Source organism: Dipteris shenzhenensis, chromosome 22 (assembly GCF_047967505.1).
Source record: "Dipteris shenzhenensis isolate YYH24624 ecotype China chromosome 22, Dip_SZ_1.0, whole genome shotgun sequence".
Taxonomy (NCBI): domain Eukaryota; kingdom Viridiplantae; phylum Streptophyta; class Polypodiopsida; order Gleicheniales; family Dipteridaceae; genus Dipteris; species Dipteris shenzhenensis.
The window spans coordinates 14,110,031-14,124,859 of record NC_141617.1 but is presented as its reverse complement, the minus strand read 5'-3'; the positions used below and the strand labels follow the sequence as shown (position 1 = coordinate 14,124,859).

General features: G+C 37.8%; 1 protein-coding gene across 1 annotated transcript; it reads right to left on the bottom strand.

Moving 5' to 3' along the window:
* Positions 1-1,802: 1,802 nt before the first annotated feature.
* Positions 1,803-2,511, bottom strand: LOC147887777 (uncharacterized). The gene is made up of 3 exons (XM_087393096.1): positions 2,419-2,511; positions 2,226-2,285; positions 1,803-2,139 (listed from the first exon to the last, which is right to left on the bottom strand). The coding sequence occupies exons 1-3, from the start codon at positions 2,479-2,481 to the stop codon at positions 1,876-1,878; spliced, it is 387 nt and encodes a 128-aa protein (XP_087249222.1). The 5' UTR covers positions 2,482-2,511; the 3' UTR covers positions 1,803-1,875.
* Between the last annotated feature and the right edge of the window lie 12,318 nt (positions 2,512-14,829).

The following is a 14,829-nucleotide window of genomic DNA, read 5'->3' as shown; positions in this document are numbered from 1 at the left end:
ATGATTTCTAATGAATGCATGTGTCACTCTATGTAGTCCTTAATGGACCCCCTCGGGTAGCTCAATAGGCCATAGGAACCTTGGGACCATGATGGGTGAAAACAAGGAGCATAGGATTTCAAAATCATTAATACAACGATAATATGCTTGTACAAAGATGATATGTTGTAATAGGATCTCTCAACATGACAGACCTTTAGTAGCTATGACATTTAAAATATGTACCTATGCACATGAATGCATCCTATATGTTTGAATCCAAAATGTGGTGTAGGAGAGCAAGATCATTATTACACAAGACAAAGTCCTCATGACTAGCATTAGGACTACTACAATCGGGACTATCATTGCTATTTTTAAAGGCGCATGGCATGGGGTGCACTCTGGATGTGGAAGACATATGCCCGAAGCTTGAGAGGTTGGCAAGGGGAGGGATCTATCTAAATTTCACAGGGCGTATTCCATCCTTTGAGGAATTCAACGAATTCATGCCATATGAAGATAGTCTCCTAGGAGGGTGTTGCTCCATAAGATTCTTGGGGAAGGGCTTTTTTTTTTTTCAATGGATCTTTGAAGCCATTGGGTTGGAGTTTTCTTTTCTTAGGTTTGCCGATATTGGTGCTGCCTTGGTCTCCTGACTTTAGTATCGATTGATTTCTGCTACACGATTGCCCGGTTTAGATTGAGTTTCCAAACCTCCCCTCATGGATGGAGGAGAATATTGGGTACCTGGCGGGCACTTTGGGCAAAGTGTTACAGATTCCGCCGCATCTAGGCAACCAGGTGGAAGGAAGAGAGTGTGGATTTTATGGGACAGAACGCAAGAAATCCCGGACTTTGTCAAGATACAATTCCCAAATAGCTCGATCATTGCACAATTCCCGAATAGCTCGATCATTGCAGAACAAGTCAAATTCAATCCTTTCCCTGACGCTTGCTACGTTTGCAAACATCTAGGTCATTTCGCGAGGAACACAAGGAACTCTAAACCTTTGTCTATATAGTAAAAAAAAGGTATTTTGCTAGGTACAAATGAACGTATCTAGCAAAATTCCGGAATAGTAAATTCTGAACATTTACTAGATTGTCTATATAGTAAGTAATTTATTATATAGCAAATGATTAACATTAATTTGCTAGATATACTATATCTAGTAAATTTGTATATAGGAAAACCAAGGAGTATCTATGTAGATAAGATTTTACTATATAGTGAATCTATATTATAAGTTTACTAGTAAGAATAATTCTAGTAAATTTAGCAATATAGTAAAACCAAGCATTTTCCATATAGACAAGAATTTACTATATAGTTAAGTTTTTACTATATAGCAAATCTATATCCTAAGTTTACTAGTAAGACTAATTCTAGTAAATTTAGCAATATAGTAAAACCGAGCATTTTTCATATAGACTAGCAAATTTACTTTAGAATGTTACTATATAATAGATTCACTATAGTAACTCTATCTATGTAGTAAAAGTTGAGATTGATAAATTTTATATATTACAAAATCAATTTTTACTCACACAATTAAATTTCCATGTACATCGTATTAAAAAATGTAAAGTGACATTTAGAATGAATTAAAGATAACTGCATAATCAAGATGTAGAATGCAAACTCATCTTCAAAGAAAGAAAGAAACAACTAGTTACTAAGAAACTTTATAAAAATATTAAACAACATGAATACTTGCATACTTATTGGACATCAAGAAACAAAAATAGAGTTCATCCAATTGTTCAAAATGCACATGTATCATTCCGATACATGTACATCATTAAGACTGAATTATTCATCCAATTGTTCAAAATGCATCCAATTGTTCATCCAAAAATAGAGTTCATCCAATTGTTCTAAATGCACACATGTCATTCCGATACATGTACATCATCAAGACTCAAAATGTGGTCTTCATGCTTCTTTACAATAACTTTTTTTTCTAAAACTAGCCAATCCACTATAGCTTTCCTCATTGCAGGCAAGCTATGCTCAGTTTTGTGTCCATGGAAAGTAGGGTCTCTTTTGATAATGTTGTAGTTAGTCTTTAGAGACGCATACATTTCATTAATAGTATGTATCTCTAAAAACTTCAAGAGAATTGTCTCTTGATCCTCTTCACAAAATTCATCAACCTGAAAGAAGCAATAAAAATATATTATAATCCTTGTTTACTAATTTATAAAAAGAAGAATGCATCATATTTAAAAAAAGAGCTTACTTGAGAAGACATATCAACACAAAAATCGAGGTCCTTCTCGACATGGATGGCATTAAGCTCCTATGAAAGGAAAACAAGTAGTAAAGAGTAATCTTTTATATAACGTAAAATGGAAACCAACTACCAAATATGTATGCATGATTTTACATGTAAGATATATGATTTAAAGTAGAAAAACTAAAATAATAAATACCTTCAGTCTTTGTTGCTTTTTAGCAGCTTTACTTGCCTTCATTTTTTGCATGTTTTTTTTCATCTTCTCACTCCACTTTAAAGAAGAATAAATATTAAGTTCTAGATTCCCATGTGAGACAAACGAAAAAAAAACGATGCATAAGAATTAACATTAAACCCGTTATAAAGAGGTATGATTCAAATCCTCAACCTAAATCATTAAAAAATACTAATTAGATATCCATATTAAACTCAACTGATATAATATAAAATGGCAACGATAATCAATTTTCCAACCTGTTCTGTCTCTTGCAATAACTCCATGAAAGATTTAGATGCTGAAAAATGATGATCTTCAGTCGTTGCTAACTCTTGTGGCATTTCTGGGCAATAAACACCTTCTCCTACCTAACAAAGATTACATAATTCTTATAAACAAATTCACAAGAAAATAAGTATAAATTACAATGTATATGAAATATGTGATACAAACCTGAACCAACATTTCACTACCGTGTTCCAAGTCATATTGACATGGAGCATGATCCTCTATAGATGCAGCTACTATAAGTTGTTCTTCCTCCTATCATCATTATAATAAAATGCTCAAGAATTAACACATGTATAATGACTTAAACGTATAGAAGGGAAATACAAATTTGAAAATAAATCATCAAACTTACATATCCCTGCAAAACTTGTTCTTCTTTCTCAAATAATGCACCAATTGTTTCCTGCAATAATTATAATATAGTGAATTTATTTAAATATAAAAGAAGAACATAATAGACAATTTGCATTATGAAGAAAGATATTACCATAGAAGATCCCACTGAAGAGCCCGCAGAAGAGGTGATGCTTTTTCTTTTTTTGTACTTTCGGCTTGCTTGCATTGTTCGAACATAGTACATATAAACATCTTCTTGCTTCCAAAAGTATGTAGCTCCGGGAAACTTAAGTGGCAAAATTTGATCATAGTTATCTTGAATAAAATCCTTGATTTTTTGTTGTTCATCTTTATTGTGCTGTAAATCCATAATAATCTCATTATTTTTGACCCACAACTGCACTGTACGATGGTTTTTATAGTAAGTCACATTTTGGTTATCCCTGCAATGGCGTAGTAAAAAATCCCTTCCATAGAGCATGCCACACTCACGATCTGCCAACTTTGGGGGTCGAAAAATTTGATCATAAGTAGGAATCTCTAGCAAAGATACATCACCACTATTTGTTTGCATTGTGCATCATTGAGGCATTTTGGACATCTCTTTACTCATGGAGCTTACCACATGCAATCTTTTTGAAGAGCTAGTATTATTTCCCTTTAGCTACTCTACTGTCTTTTGTAGTTGAGAGATAGTTTCCAATAAGGATTCCAAATTCGGTACATCGGGAGAAGACATAATAAACTCTAGCCTGAACAACAATTCAATAAAACCATAAGGCTTAGCAAAAAAATTTAAAAAAATAGCTAGTATTTGTTTTTACAATAAGAATATTTCTTCTATTTAAGAAAAGAGCATTATAAGTAATAAACGAAAAAGAATAATTATTCTTACTTGTTCTCGCTTGCATGAAAATGCATCATGCATACCCAATGATATCATGGTATTATTATGATATCCAAACCATAGGTAAATAAGAAGTTTCACCATTAGATGACACTACTCTGATCTTACTGATAACCGCCCATCTTGGTACTATTATGATGCAACAGTTCCAGTCCCTCCAAAAGCTCTCTTCATTATCAACCTTCCATGTGTTCTCATGCGTGTGATCTTGTTTCAGCCATGCTAGCATGATTTGCTTCCTTTCATAATCAATTGCTCTTATCACAGCATGTAGGAATTGACTATTCAAATCACTAACATCAATGCGTGCTAGCACAACATCATCATGTTCCAACCAAGGAGGCACACAACCAACTTCACCGATTTTCAATAGCCGCGTTCTTTGAGCCAAGTCTTTTGTTTCATATGCAATAAGTGTACTACTATTAGGCAAAGGCATAAACTTATGCAACAAAGGACTATGGATCTTATACAATCCCAATAGTATGGAAGACGTTGAGCTTGTAATACACTCATTCCTGTTACTGGGTCTATCAACAAATGCTCAGCACCACAATCCTTTTGGGTGGTTCGAGAAGCTTGAAAACCATCCCAATGGAGAAGAAGTGCAAAGTTTCGAGGATCACCCTGTGATTAAAATACTTGTTAAATTAATATCTTTTAATACATATGACAAAGAGAGCACAGTTATAAACCAAAGAGAAGAAGTTATATTCGTTTTATAAAGAAATGTAGACCTTGCATGATTTCTTTTTGCACTTGTTGGAAAAGCGGCACTGCTTACATACAAGCTCGTACTCTTGTGTCCCTTCATTCCATCCTCTTTTTAAAACCTCTGAGAAACATGATGTTGGATATGTGGTATACACTTTGTTGCATTTGGGGTTTCCACAAACCATTGGCAGCTCATATTCAGCATTCGGATTCCAAAAGTCTTGCACCTCACGACATTTTGATCCGTCCCAAAATTCACATATACTATCTGGTTGTGCATTTATTTCCTCTCCCAACCACCTTTCCTTTCTATGCCACATATTTAGTAAATCATGACAATTTGTTTTACTCTTGACTAGGAGCTCTAGTTGCTTACCGATAGGCAAGTAGTCAAATGCTAGCAAATCCTTCCTTGGCTTATTACATTTTTTACACTTCTCACAACATGTAGAACAATCACGTTTAAAGATTCTCTTCCTTGCATTCTCGTGACAAGAACATAGTATTGCATTTCCAGCATACACATCCTCTTCACTAGGTTGAAGAAGCTCAATATCATGTCGATTATCATCTGGACCGATACATAGTCTGTAGCGTTGAGATTGAATCATACCAAGTCCATTGAACATAGAGTTTAGTTGCTCCCAACAAGCAGGAACTCTTATTCCATCAAGGGTGCCATCCCATGATTTTGGTAGTTGTACCAAGAGTTTACTCAAGCTTGGTTTCTTGCATTTTCCACTTCTACCTACTCTTCTTCCACCCATGTCTCCAAACAAGAGCTCAAGCATTTTATCTTGGGCCTTGATTGGTATTTGATGCTCATCCCATAAAGCTTGGAACTCAATTATCTTCTCTAGTATTTGATTGCATAGCGAGGGTCCTTGCAATTCATCAACACTAGCAAAGGCTATAGGGGGGTCAATCGGCTCATCATTGAGGTCATGCAATTCATTTTCATTAGTCTCATCATGAAGATCTTGTGATACATTTTCATTTGTATCACCTTGTTCGAGGAACCCCAAGTGCGTACCCAAGCCTTCGTATCTATGCCTCAATTGTTGGTGTAAAACATAAGTTGACGGAGCCACATGTCGTCCACCCTGACAATATCCGAGACAACTACAAAAAACCCTTCTTCGTTCCATCACCCTAGAAGACGTATTCATCTCCCTTGCTTGTTCTACATGAGATGGCATCCGCTCTTCACTCTCAATTTGAACTTCTCTTTGCTGAATCGGATGCACATTTCCAGATAAGTCATGGTTGCAATGCTCATAGTAGGTGCTTCTACTAATAAGCTGCCACCCTTGAGGGGTATGGGCACACCTATAGTTGCAAGTACACCTTCTCAAATTGCTTGAGGAACTTGCCATCTGAAACTCAATCAAAGGATGTAACACCATTAGAGGATGAAACACCATGACATATAAAGTGCATGACATTGAAGAATAGAGCATGGATATGTAAGCATTGAAGCATAGAGTAGAAGTGCATGAGCCATGCAAGCATCTATAACCTATTAACAACCGACAACTCTTGCTTATGTGGCACAAGGTATATGATGGAGCTAACTTAGATAGAGTAGAGACCAAGATATATAACTTAGCTAACATACATAGGGCTAACATACAGATGAAACACCATTAGAGGAAGAAACACAGCTAACACATAGATAATGTGTTTAGACATGATACAATATGTAAGACATAATACAAGCATAAAGCAAATCCTAAACCCCACTTGCATTTGACCAACTCATACTCCCTAATTTGTTTCTTTCTTCAAGAAGGTAACAAAAAAATACAAGATCTATACATATTTATTTTAGAGATAATCAAGAAACAAATTAAATCTTTACAAGATAATCAAGAAATAAATTAAATCTACATTGCAACACAAGTAAGGAGATAAAGCATTTGTCCAACCTGGAGGATAGTAGATCAAACGAGATAGAGTGGTCCTCGTAGCGCAACCACTAATCAATAGAATGAGGATATACCCTGCAATACAAGCACAAAAGAATGATAAGCGTCTTACCTCTTGGTTTAACGGAGTACAGCTGCTGCTGCACAAAAACCATGTGTGCACTATCAATCTCAATAACTACTTTCTTGGATTTCCTTTGTTAGATTGGCTTTGAAAGACAAAACCAAGAAGAAGAGGCATGAGGATGCCATTGATATGGGTCCATTGGTTGCCATGAAATTGAATCTGAAGTAAGGGCAATCATGATATAAAATGTATGTAAAGCAAAGAGAACCTCCATAAGCAAAGTTCTGAGACTTTGATGTAGAGTACCGATTTTGATGTGCGGAATCATCTTCCAACACGAAGGCTAAATCTCCCCCCAAAAAAATAAAAAATAAATTGAGGTACTGGAATTATTCTCCGAAACAAGTGTTCATTTCAATTTGAAATTTGCTTTCTAATCTAAAGTAAGGAAGTAGCATGCAAAGTAGAAGCTCAAGTGGCTATGGGGCTTGTGGTAGCTACAGTACCCATGCCAACTTGTAATGAGTGCAAGCACCAACTGAGACATCCAAGGCTAACACGTTGTGGTGAATTTGTGAAGGTATATGGGAGTGCAAATCATGAGGTAAAATGCCAGCAGCCCCAGGCGGGGTGTTCCACCATGCCGGTTCCCTCCCACTCTCTATCTCTCTGTCTTTCCGTCTTACGTCAGTGGCTTCCTTTTTATTCTGCTGCGTCTCCTACATATTCCCTGCCTACGAGCTTGAAATGTTTATGTTTTCAAAGTGCAAGCAATCTAAATAGTTTGAGTTCTCAAATGTTTTCGAACCTGCTCTCCCTGATTTGCAATTTTGGATTCTTTTTACTTTTCTACGGTGGCTCCAAGAATACAACAAATATGTTGTGTGATATCTACTATGCACTCAGCACCACACATCAAGGGCAAAGATTCTTAATTCGAACTTTGAAAGCATAGATTGGGTTTGCGGATCTCTAACCATGGAAAAGCAACATTTCAACAAATTTAACTGGATCAATGATTTGTATACTAGGATGGTCGGCCTCAAGTAGTTTTTGCAAATCTTTGTGGACTGCTCTTAAGATGCATGTATGTGGATTGTGTTGTTGTTTGGCAAGCTTTTCTTGAGTCTCCTTTTTTCGCACAAAATACTTGTCATAAAGTCATTAACGCTTGTCTTTCCGTTGGAGCTAAAACTCTATCAAACAATCAGAATTCTTGAACCAATAATGGCTATGCAATGAAGTAGAATTCCAAATATATAAACGAGAGACGTGGTCTGAATGAGAATTCCCATTGCTGCAACAATTGCTCTCACATCTAGAAGGAGACTAGAGAAGATAATCATTAGCTCATGCCACCACTACTCCACGCAAACAAACTAACAGCTTGGTTTCGGCAAGATACAACAGTGCTTTCCAATCTCTTAAACACTCTGTCCATCCCTAATCCAACGATTCTTACGATGCCTTCTTGTGCATGTAGCCAACAATCCAAAGGCACACTAGGAGAAACAAGACCAATGTGCTCAATTGGATGCATTGTTGAAGCAGACATGGCTGTTCCACAAGATCTGGATTCTTGCATTTGCAAGCCCAAACGAAGACATGTTCCGGCAGATCCTGGCGGGCTACAACGATTCCCGCATCAGTTTTGTCAGTTCTGGACATGATTTTAAGTATTACGGGAGATTTCAGATAGCTTTACAAGCGGATGGTGCAGACTATGTGTATCTCCTGGATGATGATATGATCCCGGGGAGAAAGATGCTGCACATTCTCGCCCATATTGCTGGCACAGAGAAGTATGGGAACGCTGTATTGGGCAGCATTGGACGAATTCTACCATTCAGGAAAAGGGATTACAGCTTTCCGAGCTATAGAAAGTTTGGTTCAAAAGAAGCAGGCCTGTATTTGCCAGATCCAGCGTATGGAATTGTGGTGGAGAAGATAGTGCAAGTGGACTTTCTGTCGAGTTCCTGGTTTCTATCAACGTAATTTCGAGCATCGTCTCTCTCTCAAATCACACCTGCGCTATCGCTCGCAATTCAGACTACCTTGCAGAGTTCCTCAAACTACCCATCAATCTAAGCATTACCTTTTTAGTCTGTTCCAAATGGAAAAGCGAGCTCCTGCCTGAATCGAGCCAATTGTGGGTTTGCCGAAAGTGGGAACCGTGAGCAAGTGGAGAAAGAAACAACCCGCAAGCTTTTATCGAGTCTCTGAAGTTTATAACGGATGATGAATTTGAGAGCCTTACCCGAGATTAGGAGCAGACGTTTTGAAGCGTGAAGGTTGAGAATCGGCTCAGGAACTGGATAAATGTTGTTCTTCACTGTGACGACTGAAAAACACAAAAGTGAGGCCGCAGACCAAGACGAGCTTGAAGGAAATGTATGCAAACAATTCATGAGCAGAATTTGGCAGACCGTTTAGTTTGAGGCTGGAGCTTACAGGAATCAAAGGACATGAGGGTTGCAGGAGAGTGCACCAGATCAGGGAGCAAGGGGAAGGCAGGGAGGATCGAGTGAAGAGTAGGAAGCTGCAGGGGAGAGCAAAGACCAAAGACTAGAGGATGAGAGAGACGTTGGGCGGGAGTTTTGCCGCCACCCAATTTTGTTACTATTGTTAGTAGACACCAATTAATATTGCTACTATGATCACCAACCCCTGACATGGAGGTGAAAGAGAGCACTCGTGTGAAGACAACTTGTCACCTATCATTTTCTTCTTTTAACAATAAAGAAATACTCCTTTACGAGTAAAGATGCTTCAAGGATACAAAATAAAATAGGATTATTTGTATTACAAGGATCTCCTATGCATTTTAATTGTGAGTTGTTGAAAATCAAAATCATAGTAGAACATATGATAGTTTGATTGTAGGGCATCCATGCTATATGAAAGCCTACACATTCATACAAAGTGTTTGTTTTAGCTTAAACTCAAAATAGGTGTATTAGGCCATGTATACCAATGCCTAGTATGCTACGGATACAAGTTTAAAAGAGTGAAAAGGTATGGAAAAGGTTGGGGATATTCTAAACCATGTGTCTAAAAGAGCCCAAATGTGTGTTTTAGATCCCAAAAGAACGATGTAATCAATTGGGCACCGACCTCTATCAGATCATTCAAGGCATTGTTTGCATGCTACATTCTAATATTTGAAATAATGTGTTGAAGCAAGTGGATAATTATGGTGTGAGCATCCGATCACAAATCATCTTGACTAGGAAGTTGGTATCGTGAGGGTTTTAATTTTCGAGAATCTCTCTCTCTCAAGAAGATGTAAATGTTCGAGAACCTCTATCATAAGAAAATGGATTTCCCCTTGCATCTTCATGTGCCATTTAGTAATATGGATGGCGTCAAAACATATGTGATGGTATTTCCTGTGGGACATCTATATTTTAGATGGTGTGTGCATTACCATCAAAACATATGGATGGCAGAGGGGATTGACTAATTGCAAGAGGGGCATTTCTTTGTCACTCTGTCACTTTGATTGTAAAAGGTATCTCTATTTGAAGTAAGAACTAGAAACACTTTTCATGCTAGAACTAAGCCCTACACCACACTGAGCTTCCTTCAATGAGAGAGGAAGAGTCCTATAGAATTAACAACTGAGCATCTGATCATAGATCATCTTGAATAGGGAGTTGGTCTCATGAAGGTGTAAATGTTTCAGAACCTCTATCATAAGAAAATGGATTGCCCCTTACATCTTCATGTTCCCTATAGTAATATGGATGGCATCAAAGCATATAAAAAAGAATAAACATAAGAAGATGGATAACCCCTTGCATCTTCAAGTGCCCTATAGTAATATGGATGGCATCAAAACATATAACTAATTGCACACCATGCTACATGGCAATGCAATGGTATTTCCAATAAATCTTCTATATTTCAGATGGTTTGGACACTACCTTCGAGATAACCATTTCCTTTCATGACTAACCGACAACCCAAGACCATTTGCATCCTTTCTAGTTGCTTGCATGGATTATCCATCAACCTTATCTCCACCCCTCTTGACCCCCGCCCCTCCTCTCGCTCTCTCCCTCTCATAAAGGTGTAAATGTTTGAGATCTTCTATCTTTGTAAGGTATAGTCTAGAATGATTGTTTTGTTATACTCAAACTATGTTTTTCCTTTAAAAATGGATACTCCTTTATTTGCTCCAACCCTTTTCTTAAAACCTTCGGTGGTAGCTAGCTAAAATATTCATGCTTACATGCAAAATGGTTCCTACTATGGCCCAAATGGACAAATAACATGCTAGCTATGGCATGGGTGGCTTCCAAATCTCTCTTACATCCAAAATGATGATGGATTTACCCCTTGCATCTTCATGTGGCCAATAGTACTAGGAATGGTATCAAAACATATAACTAATTGCACAACATGCTACATGTCAATGCAATTAGTTATATGAACTTCCCGACTAGACATACAATGTCTGATGAACTTCATACTTGTCAAGATCATCGAAAACACTTGCCTTAAGACCCTTGTCAAGTTTGGTACAAATCGGATGTGACCTTCCCGACCAGACATACAATGTCTGATGAACTTCATACTTGTCAAGATCATCGAAAACACTTGCCTTAAGACCCTTGTCAAGTTTGGTACAAATCGGATAAAGTCACATATGAATGTCCTTGACTTACGTATATTTTTCCTTCATGTGCATACCATGCACATGGAGTCAAGTTTTGTACCCATCGGACAAGTTCACATATCAATGTCATAGGCCAATCCATATTTTTTCTCCACGTATGTACTATGTGCATGAAATTTGGGACATTTGACCTTACTGACTAGACATACGATTTTGGATGAACTTCATACTTGAAAATATCAAGGAAACCGATTGCCTTAAGACCCCTATCATTTTTGGTACCCATCGGACAAGTTCACATACCAATATCCTTGGCCGATCCATATTTTTCCTACACGTATGTACCATGCACATAGAAATTTGGGCATTTGACCTTACTGATCGGACATACACTATCAGATGAACTTCATACTTTGCAAGATCATCGAAACCACTTGCCTTAAGACCCCTGTCAATTTTGGTACCCATTGGAAAAGTTCACATACCAATGTCCTTGGCCCATCCGTAATTTTCCTTCACATACGTACCATGCAAATGGAATTTGGACATTTGACCTTCTCCACCAGACATACAGTGTCGGATGCACTTCATACTTGGAAGGATCATGCAAACTACTTGCCTAAAGTCCCTTGTTAATTTTTGTACCAATCGGATAAGGTCACATATGAATGTCCTTGCTCAACGCATACTTTTCCTTCACGTGCGTACCATGCACATGGAAATTTGGGCATTTGACCTTACCGACAAAACATACAGTGTCAGATGCACTTCATACTTGACCATATTATGGAAACCACTTGCCTTAAGATGCCCGTCAAGTTTGGCACCCATCGGACAAGTTCACATATCAATGTTGTAGGCCGATCCGTATTTTTCCTTCACGTACATACTATGCACATGGAATTTGGGGCATTTGACATTCCCGACTAGACATGTACGATGTCGGATGAACTTTATACTTGGCAAGATCATGGAAACCACTTGCCTTAAGACCCCAGTCATGTTTGGTACCCATTCGACAAGTTCACATACCAATGTCCTTGGCCGATCCACATTTTTCCTTCACGTACATACGATGCACATGGAAATTTGGGCATTTGACCTTCTCAACCGGACATACGGCATTGGATGCACTTCATACTTGTCAAGATCATGGAAACCACTTAACTTAAGACCCTTGTCAAGTTTGGTACAAATCAGACAAGTTCACATATCAATACCCTAGGCCGATCCATATTTTTCCTTCAGGTATGTACCATGCACATGGAATTTGGGGCATTTGACCTTCCCGACTAGACATACGGAGTTTCGTATTTTTCCTTCACGTACGTACCATGCACATGGAAATTTGGGCATTTGACCTTCCCGACCAAACATACGATTTTGGATGAACTTCATACTTGTCAAGATCATGGACACCACTTGCCTTAAGACCCTTGTCAAGTTTGGTACCAATCGGACAAGTTCACATATCAATGTCGTAGGCCAATTCGTATTTCTCCTTCACGTGCATACCATGCACATGGAATTCGGGGCATTTGACCTTCTCGACCGGACATACGATGTCGGATGCACTTCATACTTGGTAAGATCATGGAACCCACTTGCCTTAAGACCCCTGTCAATTTTGGTAACCATCAGATAAGGTCACATATCAATGTCCTTGTTTTGATTGGATTCAATTTGATTAAATTGAGTGGATGTAGAGATTTGAATAGAATGAGTGGCTCCTCTTATTTGAAGGCATTCTGTTTTAGACTAATTTTTGTAGTTCCCTTGAATTTACATCAAATTATATACTATGGAATCCAATGTTAATATGATTTGGTTCAATAATGTTTGCATCACCTAATGTGGTTACATATTCTTATGTATAATTTCACTTTTGTTTTGCCATAACAATATACCATATATCGTATCCTAATGCTATTATTTCATTTTAATTATGGTGGCAACTCGTGGCTAATGTGACACCAAGCATGCTAATGATGTGGCATCAATGGGGATGATGATGTCTCATGCTCTAGCCTCATGTGACAGCATGAGGTGGCAGTGATAAGTGAGGTGGCAAGGTGATGTGGCAGCATGAGGTGGTGGTGATGAGTTGGCAATGATGAGGTGGTGGTATGAGGTGGCACTTGAGTGATGATGTGGCACCTAGGGTGTCTCTGATGTGGCTTCATGAGGTGGCAGACGTGGTTGATGTGGCACCATGAGTGGGGGTGAGTGGGAGGTGGCACAGGGTGAGGTGGCAAGTCAAACATGGTCAAGATGGCTCACATGGCATGGTGATGAGGCAAAATTAATGAGTTGTTCAATCCACATGAGCAAGATGCCCATTCCCTAATGGCTACCACCACTAGGCTTGGTGATGCCACAAACCTACCCTTCCAAGCCTAATACCAAGCCTATCTAGCCTTGGTATTTGGCTAGGGTGCCACTTTTTTTCCAAAACATGGGGATTTCAACTAGGGAGGCCATAATTGATGCTTTCCTCACTCAAATTTGACCAAAATTTTGTCCTCTTATTCATCACGTGGAGGACTACAAAATATGTGATTTTTGGCATGTTTACTTATGTGCACAAATTACCAAGATTAATTCTTATTTTCTTTACTACTCCTCTAACAAGTAAAAGTAAAAGTAAACCTGATAGCTCACAAAATCTAACCGTTGGATTTGGGATTTGATGCTTGTGCCACATATCCTTATGTGTGTACTAACCCTCTACCAAATTGGATTTGACCAATTTCTTGACAATACTCAAAAAATACAGTGTGCACCAAAATGTGCCTTTTTTAGGTCTTTAAATTTTATAAATAATTAATAATAATTATATAATGCATTCAAATAATTACCAATAAATCAATTTAAGTTTACACTATGTGAGGAGAATACATATTAAGTTTCACTATCATCTGATGCATAATGAGTGAGATATTAAGAAATTAATATGATGGTGTTTGTTTGTGACAAAGTGTGACGGCCCCTATGAATTACCTGCACTGCGCCACAATAAAATTATCATTGTGAATCTCCAATTTTCGATCAGACCATACCATTGTGTGCAAAAAACCATGTGTGATGTATTGACTAAATCCCTAGGTTAGATTTCCAAATTTGTGTGCAAAAAGGCCTGTTCCCCCCCCCCCCCCCCAAGTTTGGGCACTGAACCAAAAGTGGACACCCTTGGCTTGCAACCACCCTATTAAACACATTGCTTTACAAAAATGATAGTTTTGACAAATGAAGCAACCATTTTAAAATATTATAGGATGTTCCATTAGCATTGAGGTAATTTCCATGATGCCAATAGCATGTTAAAAACCTCCAAGAATAAACCCAAAATTCCTAGATAGAGAGCTCTTGAACGCTTTTTGAAATTTCTTACATTGAATCCAAAATTTTTAGATTGAGAACAAAGACCATATAGATAATGTGATTCACAATATATTACAAGATTGATATAAAGCAAAAACATGAATTTAGTAGATATGAGTGGAACATTGGCTAATATACATGCGAT

Excerpts from the sequence above, each read along its gene's own strand:
- LOC147887777 (XM_087393096.1), bottom strand. The coding sequence starts at position 2,481 with ATGAAAAAAAACATGCAAAAAATGAAGGCAAGTAAAGCTGCTAAAAAG. Across the intron at positions 2,286-2,418 it reads AAAAGCAACAAAGACTGAAG|GAGCTTAATGCCATCCATGT; the intron begins GTATTTATTATT and ends TTCCTTTCATAG. Across the intron at positions 2,140-2,225 it reads GTGTTGATATGTCTTCTCAA|GTTGATGAATTTTGTGAAGA; the intron begins GTAAGCTCTTTT and ends TGCTTCTTTCAG.